This window comes from Jaculus jaculus, chromosome 3 (assembly GCF_020740685.1).
Source record: "Jaculus jaculus isolate mJacJac1 chromosome 3, mJacJac1.mat.Y.cur, whole genome shotgun sequence".
Classification (NCBI taxonomy): Eukaryota; Metazoa; Chordata; class Mammalia; order Rodentia; family Dipodidae; genus Jaculus; species Jaculus jaculus.
The window spans coordinates 174,831,830-174,853,058 of NC_059104.1; the positions used below are offsets into that span (position 1 = coordinate 174,831,830).

Sequence of the window (21,229 nt, forward strand, 5' to 3'; positions counted from 1 at the left end):
GGAATTTCTAGCACACACTATCATGCCTAAATCTTTTTCTTTTTCTTCTTCTTCTCCTCCTCCTCCTTCTTCTTCTTTTTCTTTTTCATGTGGATTTTAGGATTGAACACAGATGCTCATGCTTGCAAGGAAAGCACTTTACTGTAGCTCTCTCTCCAGGCCCTTCTGATGTGTTCACTTTTCAGGACAGGACCAAGCACACTGGACTGGGTAGAGTAAGTCGGATGCACAGAGTCGGTGAGAACCTCTGGCTCATTTTCTCTCCATCGTGACGAGTAGGGACTTCCCTGCAGACGCAGTAACCCCGCTGTGATGCGGGCACACGCTCCCAGCCAGCCTCCCTGTGCGGCTTTGGGCAGGTGTCCTGGTGTCTGATTCACAGAGGAACACAGAAAACTCTCGGTTGGGTTTATGTGGAAGTGTGTGGGCTTTGGGGACCCGGCTACACATGCTTTTGCCCCCAGAGGAAGACATCTTCAGGTGAATCACAGCAGAGGACTGTGTGACAGGCAGGAACCGGCAGAAGAATGAGGGGCACAGAGTCGGGGGGCTGAGGTCATAGCGTCTGGGGCCTCTCTGAAGTCAGGGAGAGCTGGCACAGGGAAATGGTGACCCAGGATTATCTCTGCATGAGATCCCAGCCTGGCTGTGCCTCCGTGCCCTTCTGGCACTACAGATCAACTTAGCGCCACGCTAGGAAGACCATGGTTTGCCAGGGGTGTACTAGCCACGGGCATCACTCCTCCTCCCACAGGCTGACATCCCAAGTGGTGTCTGTCCTCTCTATTGCCAGTTGTCATAGGGCCAGAGCGGAAGCAGCGAGAGTGGGTCTGCTGGGAAAAAGCTTTTGTGAGCATACCCATTGGCTTGTACTGAGTGAATGCACCTGAGGTGTGTGCACACTGAGCGAGTATGGATAAGCTTGTGCATTTTGGGAACGTGTGTGTATGCGCGCCACTAAGATGGCCATGAGTGCAAGTGGTGTGTGTCTGAGTGGAAGCAGGTGTGCAAAGAGAAGTGATGGGAGGAGGGAAAGAATGACCAGAGCCCCCCCCCCGTCCCTGTATTGGGTGGGAGCAGGGGATAGGACTGTGAAGTGTGGACAGGCCCGGTACACTGCCCCTTCCTTGCGCTAAGAAGAGATGTGGTGAGAACCAGGAGCTTTCATGAATGCAGCCTTTAGCTGTGGCAGACTGGTGGCCTCTAAAAATTTGTCAATAAAACAGTTAAAATAGGGCTGGAAGGGTGGCTTAGCAGTTAAGGCATTGGCCTGCAAGGCCAAAGGACCCAGGTTTGATTCCCCAGGATCCACGTTAGCCAGATGCACAAGGGGGCGCACGGAGTCTGGAGTTTGTTCGCAGTGGCTGGAGGCCCTGATGCACTCATTCTCTCATTCTCTCCCTCTTTCTCATCAATCAATCAATAAAAATTTTTTTTAAGTTAAAATAAATGAATAAATAAATAAAACCCAAAACTCAAGGACCTGCACTGCCCGGGGTATACACCAAAGGGGTCCACTTCATCACTGGGCTGAACAGTGCCCTTGGCCCTTGGGCTGCTGTGTCGAGGAGTCCTCGCTGCCTGCAGTCCAGTCCCAGCGCTGCCCGGAGCGCGGACCTTTGCTCTGCTATGAGGGGCTCTGGGGCAATCCGGGCCGCATCAATGTTGGATGAGCCCGCCCGCACTATGTCCGCGTGGCCTGGATACCATCTTCCTCGGTCTCACTTTTAGTGTAACTGGAGAGCCCACAGACCAGCCTCTTTTGGGGACGTGTGATCGTCTTGCCCCGCGCCACCTGCAGAGGGACAGGGTTGGGTGGGGAGTCTGGGCAGGTCCTACTGTATGTCTGGGTTCACAGTGGGGGTCAGAAGGGCTCAGCGTCACCTGGCAGGGGTCGTTCCAGTCTGGCCTGTCCTCGGCCCCTGGCTCCTGAGGTGCCTGGTTACACCACCTCCCCCCGCGGGCCACCTCACTTTCCCTGGGTGTCATCTGTCTGTTGGCTTGCCCTTAGTGCGGCTCAGTCCCGTCCGCCACCAATCCTGCCCCCTTTCTCTGGGGGATTTCTGCCGGGGAAAGGGCTGCAGGGGCTGCGGCTAGACGGAGAGAGATCCCCACCTAGGGGAAGAAAGGGGAGTAGCAGCGACAGCAGGTGAGTGTCCCCCACACCTGAGTGTTTGTGGGCAAGGGCTAGGAGGGCAGGGCTGAGACCGGCTGCCACTGGACCCACTCTTACTCCCCCCCCCTCACCCTCGGACCCCCATGCCTCGAGTGCCAACCTTCTGGTGGGCTGCGCCAGTAGATACTGGATCGGGGCTGGAGTGACAGCCAGCTCTTGTAAACAGTTTATGGAACAGCCCACGCCGATTTGTTTAAGTGGCTTTGGTGGCGATTTCACTCTGCAGTCTTTTGGAGCTGAGTCTGGCTCACGTGTCTGAAAACTTACCCCCTGGCCCTTGAAGGAAAAGTCTGTGACCTTATGAGCCCTTCTCCAGGCTGTGCTGCTCTTCTCACCCCAGTCTGCCCCCCAACACACACACACACACCTGCTGCTCCCCAGGGGGAACGCGCACCAACCCCTTGGAACGTTACCTTAGGGACCACTCGCCTGACATCTGGTGACAACTCCTGTTTGGCAAGAAGTTCAAATGACCGAGAGGCGGTGAGCACTCCAGAGCCCCCTAGGGTAACAGCGGACCGAGGGGCGTCCCTTGCTGCATTCCAGGTTGTAAGGGAGCCCTTCCCGGGGCCGCAGACGCAGGGGCTTTGTGGTGGTGAGCACAGCTTCTCTGGACCCCCGAAGTGCATATTGGTACCTGGCAGGCTAAGCAGGCCAGTTCTGGGCAGGGGTTCCTGTCACTCCCTGGGTCAGGTCAGGGGGTCTCATTGGAACAGCGGGGACACGTTGGTTGAGTGATCGGATAGCAAGCGGGCGCCAGCGGGCGCTGCACCGGGGTCCGTGCGAGGGTTGGCCCCTCCCTGGCCCCTGCCCTGCTGCTTCCAGCCCCTGGGGCCTTTTGTAATTCTTTTTCTCCGAACCCCAAGCCCTTTGTGAGCAAAACCAAACCCATTTTATTGGTTTTCCTTCCCATACGAGTACGAGGGTGCTTGTCAGAGGCAGGACGGGGCGGGGGGGGACCCCAATAGGCCTGCAGACACACTGCACTCCTGCTTCTTTGTCACTAGATGGCGCTCAAGGTGCCGGCTCTGGAGCTGGATGTTTCTGGCCACTTTCCCCCATTCACACGTCGGGTTGTAGCCCGAAAGGCTGCGGTCCCGCACTCTGAATCCAACTGGCCTGGCCAGTTGTCTGTCCTGCCACACTGAGGCAACTCAAAGACACCTCCCCACCGTGGTTTACGACAGAACTTACTCTCTCACCCAGCATATGCCTGGACCGATAGAGAAGGCAGGGGCGCCCGGCAGTATATGACGTATCAACCATTGTCCACCGCCTTCGCTGCCCAGCACTTGCTTTCTGAGTGTCCCGCTACCTTTTAGGAAGCCGGGGAGAAGGACCGAGCATGTGTGGGCCCTGTGGAGGTCAGCAGTTCACACATGGAGCCGCCTTCCCCATTGTGGTCTGGTTCTGGGCAGTGTCAGAACTCTGTAGGTCCCTAAATGAGATGAGAGGCGTCAGGGTGCTGTGGAGAAGCCAGAGAAGGTTGCTTATTTCTAGGTACAGTTTTCTGGCCCTTGTCTGGAACCAAGAGCAAACAGGGACCAAGATGCAGCCTGGGATGGACACCCAACCCCTAGCATGGCTTCTAGAACCTGGCTCCAACTCAGGCCATTGTAGGAGGCTTCCAGTCCGACAGTGAACAATGTGTGTCCGTACCGGGGTCCCAGGCATTGGAGGGCTCTATTTGTATTCCTGAGGGTAGGCATCCCTCCACCAAAGGAGCAGCTTTTGACATCCAGGAATAAAATCAACAGGGATCCCCACCTTGCCCAAGGAGTGGCAGGTGTGTGTGTGGGGGGGAAACAGTGGGAATGAGGCTTGGAGACTGCAGCTGAGACGGTGGGTGGGGGTCCCTTGGTACAGCAGTTCCTAGGAAGAAGGATGAGCATTCCTGTCCACTACATCCCACTGCAGGGTCAACTTGTGCCCTCCAGCATGGCCCCAGGAAAGAGTCCTTGGTCCCAGTCCCCTGCCTTGATTACTGGCACTGACATGCAGGTGCCAACTCCCTGCCTAGAAAGGGCTCCAGAGTAAGACTGGCATCGCTCACTGGGGTAATTACTGGTTTAGGTTCAGTTTTCCATTCAAAACAGTAATCCCAGCCTGAGCTGGTGTCAGATCTGAAGGTTGATCATTAGTAACATTTATCAACAGCCTCTCAGCTTCAGGCAATTACAGCTAATCTGCCATTCCAAGGAAGTCACGCAAGACTGCCAGCCTCTTCCCTGCCCGCCCCTTCATCCCCTTTCCCCACTTTCTCCTTGCCTCCTCTTAGCAGCCAGCCCGAGGGAGGGCAGGAGACAAGAGCCACCTTATGAGTCACTGTCACCCAGGGCGTAGAGGCCCATGCACAGGCCAGGCACCTGTGCCTCCCAGCAGCGCTGCTCAGGCTGCAGGGCCTGTGAGGTCTGTAGCTGATGTTCAGAGCAGAGAGGAGCCCATGCAGAGGGCAGGTGTGGACCCCTCCACCAGCTCTTTGTCACATGATCTAGTCTCCTAAGGGGACTTAGACTGCCCCTCCCCTCCAGAGCCCAGATAAGGATGAGCCAAAAGAGAGCTCAAGTTCTACTGCACAGGAATCTCCACAAAATGCATGGACCAAGCCAGGCCCGGTGCTGTAGATCCCTATAATCCCAATACTCTAGAGGCAGAAGAGAGAGGTTTGCTGCAAGTTCAAGGCATCCTGGTCTTCATAGTGAGTTCCAGGTCAGGACTACATAGAATGACCCTGTCTCCAACAAAAAGAATAAAGAAAAAAAAAAAACTCACTAGCTCATTAATCAAGATAAATATTTCAACGTAATCTTTTTAAAAATTGAAACACCTGTGACGAGCAAAATCTGAATGTTGGTATAAACAGGACACAGACCCAGCCGTGGACTTTCAGGACCTGGCCAGGCCACACCTGCCCTCCATTCCATCCATTCCAGACTCTAGTGAAAATTTTGATCTTTTGTCATGACATTGTTAGTTTTTGTGTTGTTGTTTGTTTGTTTTTGAAGTGTAACATCTCTTGCCCATGAGAGTTTTGGGGGGCTTTTTGGTATGTCTTTAGATTCTGTATGCCTCCTTCAACCCACCCAGCCCCGGCCTCTCTGTTCCTTCTGCTGGACACTGACTGGCTCCCCTCAGGGCTCACGTCTGCTAAACCAAGCAGGATGGCTCAGCTTCTCTTCAGAGTGGGAGCCGAGAGTGGCAGGGATCCAGGGGAACCCCCCTCCATGGCTACCCGTGGGTGCCCATTCCCCATTCAACCTCTGCGCACCCTGCTTCAGCCTTCAGACACACTTGAGAGAAGGCCTGCACATTGCCATGGTAACTGAAGACCGAGTTTGCTCCATTCCTATAATCACGTCCAGCTAGGGCAGTGCAGACATGCCTGAGAGCCTCTCTGACGCTCACGTAGAAGGAGGCTGGAGCACGCCTGGATGTGTAGGGAAGTGGAGAAAATTACATTTGCCTGAATTCCTGCCAGGGCGAGGACAGCATGTGGCTGAAGGAAGACAGTGACGGTCTGTTTGTGACAGGGAGGTGAACCGCTGAAGCAGACAGAGATGGACGCTGGCTAGCTGACCTTCTGCAGAGGGTAGGTCTCACTCACTGAAGGGCTCTTGTGGTGCCCAGCTGGATCTGTCAGCAAGGAAAGCCCTGTCTCCAAACAACATCCCCTCTGCCACGCCCCAGGCTGCACTCAGCTTGTGTAAGGGTTAAACGACGTTTTAGAAAGATCAGTACTGAAGGGTTGCCGACACATGCTGTGATGTCGTGGGGAGGTCTGAAGCTTAGTCACTGGGCCACTCACTGTCAAGGATGCCTGTCACAGTGGGTGGAGGTGGGTGAGGGCCTCAGGTGACATCTACTAGAAGCACCTCTGTCCTGCCTGTTTTATACCTGATTTCCCTTCTGAGCATCTGCTGTACTGCAGACCTGGCCTGTTACCCCTCTTGGCAATAGAAGGTGGTCTTATCCCTCCATGAACAGAAATAGATCATCCAGGGCTGGAGAGATGGCTTAGCAATTAAGGCACTTGCCTGTAAAGCCTAATAACCCATGTTCGACTCTCCGGATCCCACATAAGCCAGACACACAAAGGTGAGGCAAGTGCAAGGTCGTGTGTCAGAGAGACAGAAAGAGAAGAAGGGAGGAAGGAAGGAAGGAAGGAAGGAAGGAAGGAAGGAAGGAAGGAAGGAAGGAAGGAAGGAAGGAAGGAAGGCAGAAATCATCCATTTCTCTTTTCCACCATGCCACACATTGGGGAAGTCACTCTCCCCCTCTGAGCCCTGGCTTCCTCGTCTGTGAAATGTTGTTACTAATGTCCTCCTTAAAGGGTTGAGCTCCCCACTGAAGGAATGACTGAAGATCCCTGTGAAAGCCTAAAGACTCGTGTTCCCGTGAAGACAGACCCAGAATCAAAGGGAGGTGTGTCTGGGCTTGAAGTGACTTTGCCAAGTGCAGGGGGAAGGGGCCACTCTGGGTGGAGTCAGCATCCCAGTTCTGAAAGACTCACGATGTGGTTTCAGAACCATCTACCCATCAGCTTAGCTCCGAGGAGCTCCCTGCTCTGGGGAGGTGTGGTCCTGAAGGGACGCCCTTTACCTGGCTGTGGTTGTCTTTGACTGTCCTTCCCTGATCCTCCCCAGGGTGTCATGGGCAGAAGCCTTGGTAGCCGCTGAGCCCCGTGGAGCAGCCTCGAGGTGCGGAAGGTTGGGCTTCAAGGGAAGAAGCTGGCGTCCCTCACGGTTGATAAGTTCACCTTTGTGTGTGGTCCACTTCTCCTGCCTTACCCCTGTGGGCCCACATATGAGTGAACCTGAGGGCTTGGGCAAGAAGGGACTAGGGAGAACTGGAGAAAGTACCCGTGAGTGTCAGGTCTAAGAGCCTGGTAACTCCTGATTGGAAGTTTCTAGCCAGTCCACAGCAGGACAGAAGACATCTGAGAAAGAAAAGTTTGTGAGAGATGGAGAAAGTCTCCAATGTCAGATATAAGCACTGCTCCACCTAGAAGATGTCCCCACATACCGTGTTAGAAGCCCTCCCTCCCTTTTACTTTTTTTTTTCTGAGGTAGGGTCTCACTCTAGCACAGGCTGACCTGGAACTCTCTCTGTAGTCCCAGGCTGGCTTCAAAATCACAGCGATCCTCCCACCTATGCCTCTGCTGGGATTAAAGGGGCGCACCACTATGTCCGGCTTCCTTCCCTCCCTCCCTTTTAGCCTCCGTGCTATCTGTAACACTGGGGACAGGAGAGGTACCATCTCAGCTGACAGTCCATGATGCTTTGTGTTCTGGTGGCTGAGAGAACAGACATTCACGGTGCATACTATTCCATGCTACCTAGTCTGCCCATAAGACTCCCTGCTCTGCTTGGCACACTAGGGGCCCAGGTGTCCACAGCCCCATCAAGTGGGGCCAGCAGTTGATAGCTTTGTATCTAGATACTCATTTTGCCACCTGGAATTTGCCATTAGATCCTGAAGATTTTTTTTTTTTTGTAAAATTAAAAGGTTCTAAATTATTATTCCTAGTCGTCATTGAAATTCAAGATGTAAGATTCACAAGAGGATGAAAAGGACAGGGGAGAGCGGGCCTGGAGGTAGAGAAGGAGAAGACAGGAGGTGATGCACCCAGGGGTGAGGCTGGAGAGTCGGCAGGACCCTCTGCAAAGTTAAGCTGAGCCTTCCTAGAATGGGGGGCTTCTGAAGGGGTTCAGCAGGGCAGTGGAGGCACAGATCAGATTGGCATTAGAAAGCTCACTCTGAGGCCACTGAAGGATGGATTTGAGAAGAGACCATTGATGGCAGACACCATCCTCGTGCAAACATCTGGGTAACTGAGGCTAGGGGAGAAGGGCTGGGTAGGGTTCCGAGAGGCTCAGTAGAGAACATCAGAATGCTCCATGGCTGGACCAGTGGAGGCAGGTGGACAGGACACAGCAGCAAGCTAGTACCTCAGGGCCTGGCTGGTGTCTCAGACACAGAAGGTTTTGAATGAGTGAAGGCCTAGGAAGTCCATAAGTGCACATCTCCGTGAGAGAGTTGTGTGGCATCCAAGATGCTGGGTGCAGAGAAGAGGTAAGAGAGGCAGGTTTATTATTTATTTGAGAGCGACAGAGAGAGAGAGAACGGGCATGCCAGGGCCTCCAGCCAGTGCACACAAACACCAGATGCGTGTACCATCTTGTACATCTGGCTAGCATGGGTCCTGGGGAATCAAGCCTCGAACCAGGGTCCTTAGGCTTCACAGGCAAGTGCTTAACCGCTAAGCCAGCCCCAAGAGGCAAGTTTTGAGTCATGGAGAGGCTGGTCTAGCAGAGGGTTGGAGAAGGTTAGATCACCGAGATGCCCTTTAAAATGGAACAACGAATCAAGAGGCTGAGGGTGCAGACAAGCAGATCCTGGTCCCTCATCAATCGCTGAAAGGCAGAGAGCTCAGAGCCTGACCTCAGGCACAAAAGCTGTCCACAGAGAAGGCACCCATGAGGGTGCCCTCAGCCTGTGATTCCCTGCAGATGGGGCCTTTGTCCTCAGTGCACTCAGCTCAGTGTGGGTTGCCATAGTAACCTGCAGAAGCAGGGACACATGGTCTCTGTGTTGTCATGGAAACCAGCAATTGGCTATCCCAGCGTGGCATGGCCACTGAGACCTTGAGGATTTAGGTCTGGGCTGGAAGAGTGTGAGAGGGAGATGAGATTGGCAGAAGGGGTTCCGTGCCCCAGGTAGACTGTGGGGGAGGCTGTTAGCCTGGCTGCCGCCATGGTGATGAAGGGAGACACCCGAGTGCCTTCATGTGCAGCCCGAAGCAGGACCAGTCCCCAGACTCACTCTACCCACTGGCAGGCATGGGGCCAGCACACCTTTGCCTTCTCTCTGGGCTGGCACTCTTTCACCCAGACAGGGATTTTGTTCCCAGGAGGCACTCCCCGGCCCATGGGATCTCGGCATTCAAAGCAGAACAAGAAACCTGGGCCCCTGAAACGAGGCCACCGAAGAGACCGGTAAGCGCTCAGCACCCTGTATTTAGCCCACAGGCCAGGCTGACCCTCCGCAGCAGCAACTCCACCCACCCAGCCCCTCACTGGCCTCACCCCGCATTGCCCAAGGCCTCCCCTTCACCCTGGAAGCCCCTCCTTCACCACATGGGATCCCCCAGCCTTTTCCCCCAAGCCCTTCAGGGTCTAAACAGGTGACCAGGAGGTCTTCACACATCAGGATCTGCCCAGCATCTTTGTGGGGTCCACCAGCACTGGAATGAGGACCTCTCCCACTTCCCTCAAGTCCTCTGCCCTCTTTCTCCCCTGAGGGCTCCTCCTTCCAGCTTCTGCCTGCCCCATCGCCCCCACCCTTAGCTTTGTGAACTGTACTTGCACCCCTCCCTTAGCTCCTCGCTGCACTAACTCTGGCCTGCCTGCCCTGCTGGGCCCACAGAATGAAACCCTCCTACGGTAGCCCTTGTACCCTGACCCATCCAAGGCACGGGAGGAGGCTTGGCGTGTTCATGGTGTGGCCAGGCAACAAGTGGGGACAGCGAGCTGAGCCAGCAAGGGTGTAGTCACGGCTTCTTTTCCCCTTCAGGAGATCGTCCCGGAGGAAGTACTGGAAAGAAGGAAGGGAGATCGCTGGGTGAGCTGGCCGGGGCGGGGGCACTGCTGGCCCTGTGCGTGACTCTATGACCAAAGACCCCCTAGGTGCTTGGATGTGTGTATGTGATGTGGGTTTAGAGAAGGGTGTGACCACTGGGTAAAGTCAGCGCTCAATGTGTCTGTCACGTGCTCCACTAGCACCTCTGGGATCCTCTGAGCTTCTTTGTCTTGTCTCCATCCACGTAGTGCTGATGAGAGGCCTGGAGGAGTTGTCCACTGCATGCGGTCAGCCTGGGACCCAGGGCCACTGACAGGGTCAAGCCAGGGCCTCCAGTCCCCATTGCCCAAGTATACCGTCTCACTTACCCAGTCTGGCATCCCCGGGCCTGTCTTCTGAAGCCATGAGATGGGTCTTGCCCAGGACCCCCGATGAGTACCTCATTTGTAGTTTACTGACGTTGAGGTCCCTGGGATGTGTTTCTTGGCCAAAGGGGATGGTCAGAAATAACCATCTCTGAAGGAGGGTGCTGAGCCTTGTTTATGCACAGATGAGGCATCACAGTGGGGCCATCTCTTTGGTTGGTTGCAGAGTAGCTACTGCAAATACCCAGTACCTGGGGATCTGCCAGCCCTCCAGGCTAGAGAAATACGGGCACCTGTGGCTCTGATTTTCCCCCACATGGATGTTGGTCATGGAACCTTAATGGGATTTGTGATGGAGGCACCTTCTAAAGAGAGGCTCTGTGGAGAAGCAGGGGACTCAGGTGTGGCCCCATGAGCATCCTGTGCCTCTCGTTTTCTATACACAGTCTCAGACCAGGTAGACATTTTAGCCTAAAGACGATCTAATGAAGAGGAAGCATTGCTTGGACTTGGTTCAGGGGACAGCAAGGATGCAGTATTGTACCCTGAGGGGACTACTCTTCTGTAATGACTCTCTCAAACCCTGCAGGCTTCAGCTCGCTTGTCTTCTGCAGCTGGTGTATTGTGAATAACGTGAGCCGATGAGAGTTCTTTTGTGCTATCCAGAACTCCATAAACTGTCAAAGCTGCCAGTGTCTTTGAGATCCTACATCCAACCCCTTGGTTAATAGGCCAAGCTGGGGCTTTGGGGCAAGGTCACACTGCAAGATCATGGCAGAGTCAGAGCTAGAACCAGGCCACCTGCGCAGGGCTCTGTCTATGCATTAAAGATGGGGGAGTCAGCCTTACAGACAAGGATCTTGCTGCAATCACTGTCATAATGCAAGCTCTATATCTATAGGTGATGGCTGGGATTTCTGGACATGTTGAGTTCCTGGGCTGGCTCACTTCTGGAACTTACTACTTGGCTATTTTTACCCATGGCCCTGAGCACCATTGTGGCTCTTTCATGTTGAAAAATTCTTCTAGTATCCTTAAAGATCAGGCCAAACTGTAGTTCAAGATGGTACCCACATCTCACCAGTGATGGCCAGTCCTGTGTGGACACGCAGGGCTGTGAATAGATGGACATGGGAAGTGAGGAGCATGGCAACCTCAGGGTTAGGCACAGAGCCACAGGTTAAGCACAGTCATGACTAAGGGCAAAGTTCCAGAGATACTCAATTTTTTTTGGCTTCTCTGGTCCATATTTAATGGAGAGTTGTCCGGGGCCATACATTACATGATCCTGTGGGTTATGGGAGTATATACTGTATCGGTTACTTTCTTATTATTGTGAACAAATACCCAACCAGAAACAACCTATGGAAGGAAATGGATTTAATCCAGCTTACAGTTGGAGAGCAGGTCTCATGTCAGGGGAGGCGTGGCAGCAGGAGCAGAGCAGAGCTGGTCACCTTGCTCGGCGGGAAGCAGAGAATAAACAGGAAGGAGAGCCCACTATCAAGCCTCGAGGCCCGCCCCCAGTGATCCATTTCCTCTAGCAAGACTCCACTTCCTAACGATTCCCAAACAGTGCTACAAGCTGGGGACCAAGGATTCAAGCGTATGAACCTATGAGGGGTATTTTGCATTCAAGCCACAGCACACATGTTGATGTTGCATGACGTTATGACACAAGGAGCCATCCTGGGCCTCACGTCCGGGGCAGCGAGTTTGGGATGCAGGAACGTGAGAGAACCTTGGCTCTTGGCTCATAGTATATCATTGTAAGGTGTTTTTTTTTTTTCTTTTTTTGTCTGCTTGTTTAACCACTACACTGGAACTTCTGTGCCCATAAAAATATCGTGCTCAAAGCTGGGCATGGTGGCACAAGCCATTTATCCCAGCACTCAGAAGGCAGAGGTAAGAGGATGGCTGTGAGTTCAAGGTCAGCCTAAGATACATAGTGAATTCCAGGGCAGCCTGGGCTAAAAGAAGACCTTACCTTGAAAAAAAAAATAGCGTGCTCATACCCTGACCTCTGAGCTCCTTACCTTCAGCTTGTTCAATATCACTTTCATTTCATCCATTCGTTACTGGCATCTTATCATCATTTGAAACTTTTCCACCTCTGAATTGTTTCATTTCTGGTGTGTGTGTGTGTGTGTGTGTGTGTGTGTGTGTGTGTAATATGTGGCATGTGTTTGTTTGTTATGTGCATGTGTGTGTACATATGTATGTTCTCCTTGGGCATGTGTGCCAAGGCTAGAGGAAGATGTCAAGTGCCCAGTACCAATCTCCCATATAATATTATTATTATTGGTGTTTGGAAGTGGGCTGACCCGGGATTCACTATGATGTCGCAGGATTCCCCCTGGTTTTCTTAAGACAGAGTCTCTCACTGAACCTGAAGCTTCCTGTCCCTATTAGACTGGCTGACCAGGGAAACCCTGCTGTCAGTGCCCCTCCCCTTCAGTGCTGGGATTACCGGCATGCACGCCACTCCCCACTGGTTGGTTTTTTTTGTTTGTTTGTTTTTGTTTTTAGCTTTTAAACTATTTCATTTATTTATTAATTTGAGAGAGAGAGAGAGATGCAGAAATAGGCAGGTAGAGAGAGAGATAGGGAGAGAGAGTGTGTGCCAGGGCCTCCAGCCACTACAAATGAACTCCAGATGTGTGTGTCCCCATGTGGGTCCTGAGGAATAGAACCTGGATCCTTTGGCTTTGCAGACAAGCACCTTAACAGCTAAGCCATCCCTCCAGCCCCCTCCTGGTCTTATGTGGGTTCTGGGGATTGAACTCGGGTCCTCATAACTTGTACAGCCCAGCAAGTGCTCTAACCCTGAGTCATCTCCCCAGCACCACCTCTGGAATCTTAACTTCTTTGTGCCTCCTATGTATTCTTTTTTTAAAAAAAAAATTATTTGCTTATTTGAGGTGGGGGAGAATGGGTGTACCAAGGTCTCCTGTCTCTGCAAATGAACTCAAGATGTATGTGTCAGCTTGTGCATCTGATATCATGTGGGTACTGTGGTAATCAAACCCAGGCTATCAGGCTTTGTAAGCAAGTACCTTAACCACTGAGCTATCTCTCCAGCCCCCCTCCTGGGTATTCTGTTGTGTCCATTCACAGAGACCTCCGAGCTCTTAACTCGGAGCTTTTCTCTTCACTCTGAATCAACTCTTTTTCCTATTCTTCCTGGATCCAGGAGCTTGTCCCTACAACAAAACAGTTCACCATTTACTCCTTGGCTCCCAAAGGCTCCCACTGCATCCTTGGATGGTATCTTCCTACCTTGTCTAGCCTATATTTGAGGGATCCCTTTGTATTCTGAGCCCCCAGAACTGCCCAGTAGTCCTGCTTAGGCCCACACCCCTCTACCTGAGCTCAGTGGCCAACTGTCCAGGCTCACTCCAGGCCCCACAGCTGTTTTCAGAGCACTCATTTAACTTTCTGCTTTCACACATAGCACTTCCCCACTCTTCCTCAGCAGCCAACCTGACCCTGACTTCACAAAGAAAAGGACACTCATTGGCAGGACATTATTTAGCCTCTGTCCTGGGAAGTAAATGTACCTGCATCCCTGTGAGTCTGTGCCTCTGGACCCTGCCCATGAAGAGATAGGTTTCTGTGGTGATTTGATCCAGGTGTCCCCATAAACTTAGGTTTTCTGGATGCTAGTTTCCCCAGCTGATGGCAATTGGAAATTAAAGCCTCTTGGAGGAGGTGTATTGCTGGGGGTAGGCTTATGGGTATTACAGCCAGTCTTCCCCTTGTTAGTGTTTGGCACACTCTCCTGTTCCTGTTGTCTACCTGATGTTGGCCAGGGGGTGATATCCACCCTCTGCTCATGCCATCGTTTTCCCTGCCAGCATGAAGCTTCCTCCTCAAGCCTGTAAGCCAACATAAACTTCTTTTTTTTTCACACAAGCTGCTCTTGGTTGGGTGATTTCTACCAGTAATGTGAACCTGACTGCAACAGTAAAGTGGTACCAGGAGTGGGGGTGTTGCTAGACACCTGACTATGTAGCTTTGGCCTTTTGGAGCTAATTTTCAAGAGGAATGTGGAAGGACTTGAAACCTTGGCCTAAGAGATGCCTTGCAGTGTTGTAAGTACAGCTTGATGGACTATTCTGGTCAGAGTTGGAAGACCTGAATGCAGTAGGAACTATGGACTGTGAGGTTTGGCTTATGAGGATGAGAAAGAGCTTTGCTTGGACTGGGCCAGCAGTTTGTGTGAGAAAAATTTGCCGTTATTCCCCCTGAGAAGTTGTGCAGGGTTGCTTTGCATAGAGATGAACTGGTATGAGCAGTGGGATATGGCACAAAAAGAAATATCTTTGAGTGAACTGCTGCCTGTCAGCTGCAATTAAGAGATTACAACCTTTGAGATTGGGCCACTTGACCTGTGCTGGGGCAACAGGAAGAATGTAGACTCTTGAAGGGCCAGAATGCTCAGAGTGTCCTGTTCTTCAAAGTCTGCTTTATTCCTCCTTGGATTAACAAATTGGCACCCTATCTGGTATTGTGGAGTATAAAGAAATGCGGGAAATAGAGGGTCATTGAGTTTGCAATGCAGTCTTGTGTTTTGGAAATGGCCATGGGCAGTGTGAAGCAGGTTTGCTGGCTGCCTGCATGGAGACCTCATGAGGCCATGAGGATGAACCATGGGTTGCAGTGGAGACTCAATGGAGATGCCAAGACCACAAGATGCCTGCCAAGGAGAGCTGCCGGCCCTAGATGAAGTTTTCCAGGACTGTGAGTAGCCTAGCTAGAGAGGTGGAATTGGAATGCCAGAGACTTTTGCTGGTTAGAATGATCAGACTTGGAGATTTGTCACTGACTAGAGTTGTTGGACTTGAAATTAAAGAGTTTGATGTTTTCCCTGGTTGTTTTAAATCTTGTATTGGTTGAATATTTCTTTACTATGCTCAATGTCATGTTTTGCAGTGTGAGTGTTTATTCTGTGCCATGATTTTTTTTTTTTTTTTTTTTTGGTATTATGGCTCAGTTAAACAACCTTGGGTTATGGGGATGTTAGAACATCATTAGGATTGGTAAAACTCTATGGGGACTCTTGAAGTCATACTGAATGCATTGTATTTTATATCATGTATGGATATCAGTTTATGGGGACTGGGGCAGAATGTGGTGGTTTGATTCAGGTGTCCCTCATAAACTTAGGTGTTCTGGATGCTAGTTTCCCCAGCTGATGGCAATTGGAAATTAAAGTTTCCTAGAGGAGGTGTATTGCTGGGGGCGGGCTTTTGGGTGTTGTAGCCAGACTCCCCTTGTTAGTGTTTGGCACACTCTCCTGTTCCTGTTGTCTACCTAATGTTGGCCAAGGGGTGATGTCCACCCTCTGCTCATGCCATTGTTTTCCCTGACATCATGGAGCTTCCCCTCAAGTCTGTAAGCCAAAATAAACCTTTTTTCCCCACAAGCTGCTCTTGGTTGGGTGTTTTCTACCAGCAGTGTGAACCTGACTGCAACAGTGTGTCCCTCTTCCAATTAGCCTTGCCCCCATGGATTTAGTAACCTTTTCTATATCCCTTGTCCCGTAAGCACCTCACTCTGTTGCCTCTCCATTTTTTCTGTCTTCATGCCCAACTCTCCTGGCACCTCCCTAGGTAACCCAGTTCAAAACCAGGCCAGAGCACCTCAACTTCATGACCTCCTCCTGCCCTCTCCCTATCTACCAAAGTCAGCATCCTCTGTCATCCCCAGTTCCTAGCCTCCTTCTGAGTCCTCAGTCCACTCCAGCCTGGCTTCTTCCCCTCCTTCACGCAGGCAGCTCATACCAGCAATTTGTAGTGTTAGTCCTGAAATCTTTGTTTCTGCTGCTTCTGCACTCCTGCAGCTTCAGTACACTCGGCCTCTTGGTACACTGTCCTTATCTGCCCTGTATACTGTCTACCTTTCTGAATTCTAAAATCACAGAATTTAGAATCAATTAATCAGGGCTAGAGAGACGGCTCAGTGGATAAAATTACTTGCTTGCAAAGCCTGCTGGCCCAGGTTGGAGTTCCCTAATACATGTGTCTGAAGTTAGTTTGCAGTGGCAAGAGGCCCTGGCATGCCCGTTCTCATTCTCTCTCTCTCTCTCTCTCTCTCTCTCTCTCTCTCTCTCTCTCTCTCTATGTCTTTCTCTCCTTTCTCTCTCTCTCCTTGCAAATAAATAAAAGTATTTTAAAGAACGGAATTACTGAATCCGAATCCGAATCAGAAGTCTTCTTTGTGGGAACTTCTTTCCTGGTCCCCCTTCTCCTTTTCCCCAGTTTCTGATGACCTCACTGATGAGCACGTCTTCCATTTTGTCTCCTAGAAAAGCTAGAGCTCCTCCCAGGGCTCTTCCTAGATTGCACTTTTCAGCTCAACCAGTTCTTGCTCCCAGTGCACCTGAATTTCCTTCTTAGGTGTATAACCGTAGGATTGTTCTCTGCTCTAGGATGTTCATGTCTGCACCAGTACAAAGCATTCTTCTTTAGTCCTGGCGGCGTCACCTGCTTTGAAGTCCGTTTTCTGTTGATCAGTTTCTGCATGGCATCTTGCCCCCATCCTTTTGATTTTAACCTCCCTGATGTTATATATGAAATGATTTTCTGTTAGGCAGCATGTAATGGTGGCATTTTATCTGATATGTTAACACTGACCACCAATGAGAGTGTTGGACAGTTACTGTTGTTAGTAACAAAGCTGAATTTCAGTCTCCCATTTTGTTCTTAGTATTGTACTTGTCCCCTGTTCTTTGTTCCTTTCCCCTCTTTCCTTCCTTTTTTTGAAACTAGATTTTTTTATTTTTAATTTTTTAATTTTTTTTGGATTTTCAAGGTAGGGTCTCGCTCTCGGTCTAGCCAAGGCTGACCTAGAATTCATTTTGTATTCTCAGAGTGGCTTTGAACACACCTTGATCCTCCTCCCTCTGCCTCCCGAGTGTTGGGATTAAAGGCGTGTGGCATCACGCCTGGCTTAGACTTTTTTTTTTTTTTTCCCTGAGGTAGGGTCTCACTCTAGCTCAGGCTGACCTGGAATTCACTATGTAGTCTCAGGGTGGCTTTGAACTCATAGCGATCCTCCTTCCTCTGCCTCCCAAATTCTGGGATTAAAGGCATGTGCCACCACACCTGGCATTTGCCTTACATATTTTTTATGATTCTATTTTATTTTTTTTTATGAGAGAGAGGGGAAGGGAGAGATTTGGCATGCCAGGGCCTCTAGCCACTGCAGTCAAACTCCAGATGTGTGCACCACCTTGTACACACACATCACTGTGTGCATCTGGCTTGTATGGGTTCTGGGGAGTAAAACCTCGGTCCTTAGCCTTCACAGGCAAGCACCTTAACTGCTAAGCCGTCTCTCCAGCCCCTATTTTACCTTTTATTCTTATAGCTGTAACACTTTGATTTATTTCTGTTTTTAGTGACTTCTCTAGAGTCTGCAGTGCATATCTTCAACATGCAAGGTTCAAATAATAATAAATAAGTAAAATTCAAATAATAATCAATTTTGAGCATTTTCATTACATCTACTGACAAAGATGTCTATATACATTAGTGGTGTCTCCTACCAACCGCAGCCTAAGGGAATGAAAGAACTGCTAAGCTATCTTCTCTCTTTATAGATTTGCCTATTCTAGGTATTTCATATAAATAGAATAATATAATATGTGATGTTTTGTGACTTTCTTAAGATGGGGCTTGCTTTGCAGTGCAGGCTGACCTTTAATTCAAAGTCATCCTGCCTCAGTCTCCCATGCACCAGAATTACAGGCATCACTACTACAAGTTGGTACAATATTTTCAAGGTTCATCCGTATATTAATGTGTCAATACAATTCTCCATATTAATGTGCTGCTTGGATATATTTTGTTTAGCTATAATCAGTTCTTCAACATTTGGGTGTTTTCGCTTTCTGGAATTTATAAATAATGCTGCTATGACTACTTGCGGACATATGTTTTCCTTTCTCTCAGTAGCTGACTCACATCTCTGCTCAGCCTTCTGAGGAATTGGCTGATTGCTTTCCACATGATTACATCATTTTACATCCCTAGTAGCTGTGCATGGAGGTTCTGACCTTGCTACTCCTTGCCAGTGTATGTTATTATTTATAGTCTTAATGATCAGCATCCTGGTGAGTATGAAGTGGTGACCATTGTGGTTTTTGCTTACATTTCCTAATGGCTGGTATTGACTCACGGTGGGTCTGGAGGCTGTTTGTATGTCTTCTTTTAAAATAATGTCTATTTTTAAAAAATATATTTCATTTTTATTTATTTGAGAGAGAGAGAGGCAAATAGAGAAAGAGAAAACAGGCATATCAGGGACTCCAACCACTGCAAATGAATTCCACCTTGTGCATCTGGCTTACGTGGGTCCTGGGGATCAAACCTGGGTTCTTTGGCTTTGCAGGCAAAAACGCCTTAAATGCCAAGTTATCTCTCTAGCCCAAGCTAAAGTCTATTTTTAATTTGTCCATTTTAACTAGGCTGTGTGTCTTGTAATTATTAGTTGTATGCACTCATTTTTTTCAGTATTCATTTATTATTATATATTTATAATAGGATAATGTATTGCTTTCAAAGCTAACAACTGAATTTTTATGTGTATTTAAAGCATAAAAATATGGAACACTTCATGAATTTGCATGTCATCCTGGCAAAGGGGCCATGCTCATCTTCTCTATATGGCTCCAATTTTAGTATATGTGCTGTCAAAGCAAGCACACTTGCATGCATTCTTTATCTAAGAGACAGATATTCAATTTGCACATATTACACCTCATTTGATGGTTGTCTTTACTTTCTTGACAATATCGTTAACAGTAGAGAAATTTCACTACACACACACACACACACACACACACACACATATATATATATGTATATACAAATACAAATATATATATTGTTTTGTTTTGTTTTTAGTTTTGGTTTTTTGAGGTAGGGTTTCACTGTAGCTCAGGGTGACCTGGACTTCACTATGTAGTCTCAGGGTGGCCTTGAACTCACGATGATCCTCCTACCTCTGCCTGTGAGTGCCAGAATTAAAGGCATGTGCCACCACACCTGGATTAATATATTTTTATGTTTTAATTATTTGCAAGATAGGGAAGGGAGAGGGAAGGAGTGAAAGAAAAAGTATGAGCATGCTAGGTCCTCTTGCCCCTGCAAACAAACTCCAGACACATGAACCACCTTAAATACATCTGGCTTTACATGGGTACTGGGGAATTGAGCCCAGGCAGGCAAGCTTTGAAAGTAAGTGCCTTTAACTACAGAGTTATCTCTCCGGCCCTGAAGTTTCACATTTTTGTGAAGTGTATCTTGCCTTGTTTATGTTCTTTTGTTTTGTGTTCCTTTGGTATTGCATGGAAGAAACCATCACCTAACTCAACTTTACAAGGATTTAATGTCTATATTTTCTTCTAAGATTTTTAATTTTTAGTTTCAGGTCTTGGGTTTAATTGAGGACTTCCATTCATTTTGAGTTAATTTTTGTGTTGCTGTGAGGTAAGGATCTGTGTCAGCTTTTTGTCACTATGATGAAATCATGAGGTAATTAACTAATAAAGAGAAAATATTGGGGCTGAGGCAGTAGATGAGTGGATAAAGCACTTGCTGTGTAACTCTGAGTACCTGAGTTTAGATCCCCAGGCTTACGTAAAAAGTTGAAAGCTGGGCTTGAGAGATAGCTCAGTGGCTTAAGCACTTGCCTACAAAGCCTAATGATCCAGGTTCAAGTCCCCAGTACCCATGTAAAGCCAGATACACAAAGAGGCCCAAGTGTCTGGAGTTTGTTTGCAGAAGCTGACGGCCCTGGAATGCCCATTCTCTCTGTCTGTCTCTCCATGTCTCTCTCTGCTTGCAAATAAACAAATAGATAGATAGATGAATAATAGTTTTTTAAAAGTTGAAAGCTGATGCCAGGTATGGTGGTGCATGCCTTTAATCCCAGCACCAAGGTGACATAAGTAGGAGGATTTCTGTGAGTTCAAGGCCAGCCTGGGGCTACAGAGTAAGTTCCAGGTCAAACCGAGCGGGAGTGAAATCTTATTTCAACAAAACCACACACACACACGTACACACACACTTGAAGCTGTTGTGGGCTTCTGTGATCCTAGTAAGCCCACAGTGAGAAGGGAGGCAGAGACATTGTGCCTAAAGCTCCAAGACCAGAGCAGGCAGCACAGAATACTGTCTCCCATCCCACTCTTTCAGCGAGCCTGAGCAGCCTGCTTGTGTGTACCCTGACACAGGGCACTTGAACTCAGCAAAGCCGATCGTCCGGGTCACTCATGGCCTCACCTCGTTAGTACCATTCAGCTATGGAGGATTATGTCTTGCACCAGTCATCACCTTGTCTCTCTCTCTCTCTCTCTCTCTCTCTCTTTCTCTCTTTTTTTCTCTCTTTTTTTTAATTAAAGAGAGAGGAAGAGGCATAGAGGGAGAATGGGTGCACCAGGGCCTCCAGCCACTGCAAACGAACTCCAGACACGTGCGCCCCCTTGTGCATCTGGCTAACGTGGGTCCTGGGGAATCAAACTGGGGTCCTTAGGCTTCGAGCCAAATGCTGCTAAGCCATTTCCCCAGCCCTCGTCTCTCTCTTTGTGAGTTGGCACAGAGGTTTAGGTTTTATTCATTCTTGCATTTTCAAATACTGCTTCATTTGATTCTTATAAACTCCTCCTCACCGCCCCCAGCCTGTTTCTCCCCTCAGTGTCCTCTCACTTTCTGTTTACGTGTCACGTGTGACCTTTGCCCTTTCCCACCCCTCTTCCTGCGCTCTTTGTACTTGCTTTGGGTCGTCATTCTAGCTCCATGGGATTACCCACATTTGTCCCCATGTATGTAATGTCTATAAGTAAGTATGTCCCCTGACATATAATACCAAGTATATAGTACATATGCATGGGGACATACTTAAATATGTGGCATTCTAGGATCCTCATATCAGAGATAATATGTAGGTTTATCATTTTCATCAAGTTTGAAAATACACTGAGGCATTTCTTTTTTCATGTATATGTGTGTGGTGTGTATGTATGCGTGCTGGTGTATGTATGTGTACATGTATGCACAGGCATGTGGAAGCCAGAGGGTGCCACCAGGTGTCTTCCTCGGG

General features: G+C 49.4%; 1 protein-coding gene and 1 non-coding gene across 8 annotated transcripts in view; one reads left to right on the forward strand and one right to left on the reverse strand.

The window, feature by feature from the left end:
- Nucleotides 1-21,229, forward strand: part of Tub (TUB bipartite transcription factor) — a 111,645-nt gene that overhangs the window by 16,604 nt on the left and 73,812 nt on the right. Inside the window, exons 1-3 of one of the 7 annotated variants that reach the window (XM_045145901.1) lie at nucleotides 6,513-6,598; nucleotides 9,088-9,172; nucleotides 9,750-9,797. The exons of 1 other annotated variant lie outside the window; for it this stretch is intronic. In XM_045145901.1, the coding sequence (XP_045001836.1) occupies nucleotides 6,529-6,598; nucleotides 9,088-9,172; nucleotides 9,750-9,797 (203 nt within the window). In that variant the 5' untranslated portion in view covers nucleotides 6,513-6,528. Of the gene's footprint in view, nucleotides 1-6,512; nucleotides 6,599-8,829; nucleotides 9,173-9,749; nucleotides 9,798-21,229 lie in introns of those variants that run through there. 5 more of the 7 variants (XM_045145899.1, XM_045145900.1, XM_045145898.1 and 2 more) reach the window with 5 other exon arrangements.
- On the reverse strand, nucleotides 18,725-18,831 carry LOC123459669. The gene has a single exon (XR_006636427.1). It is a non-coding gene; the product is annotated as a U6 spliceosomal RNA (small nuclear RNA).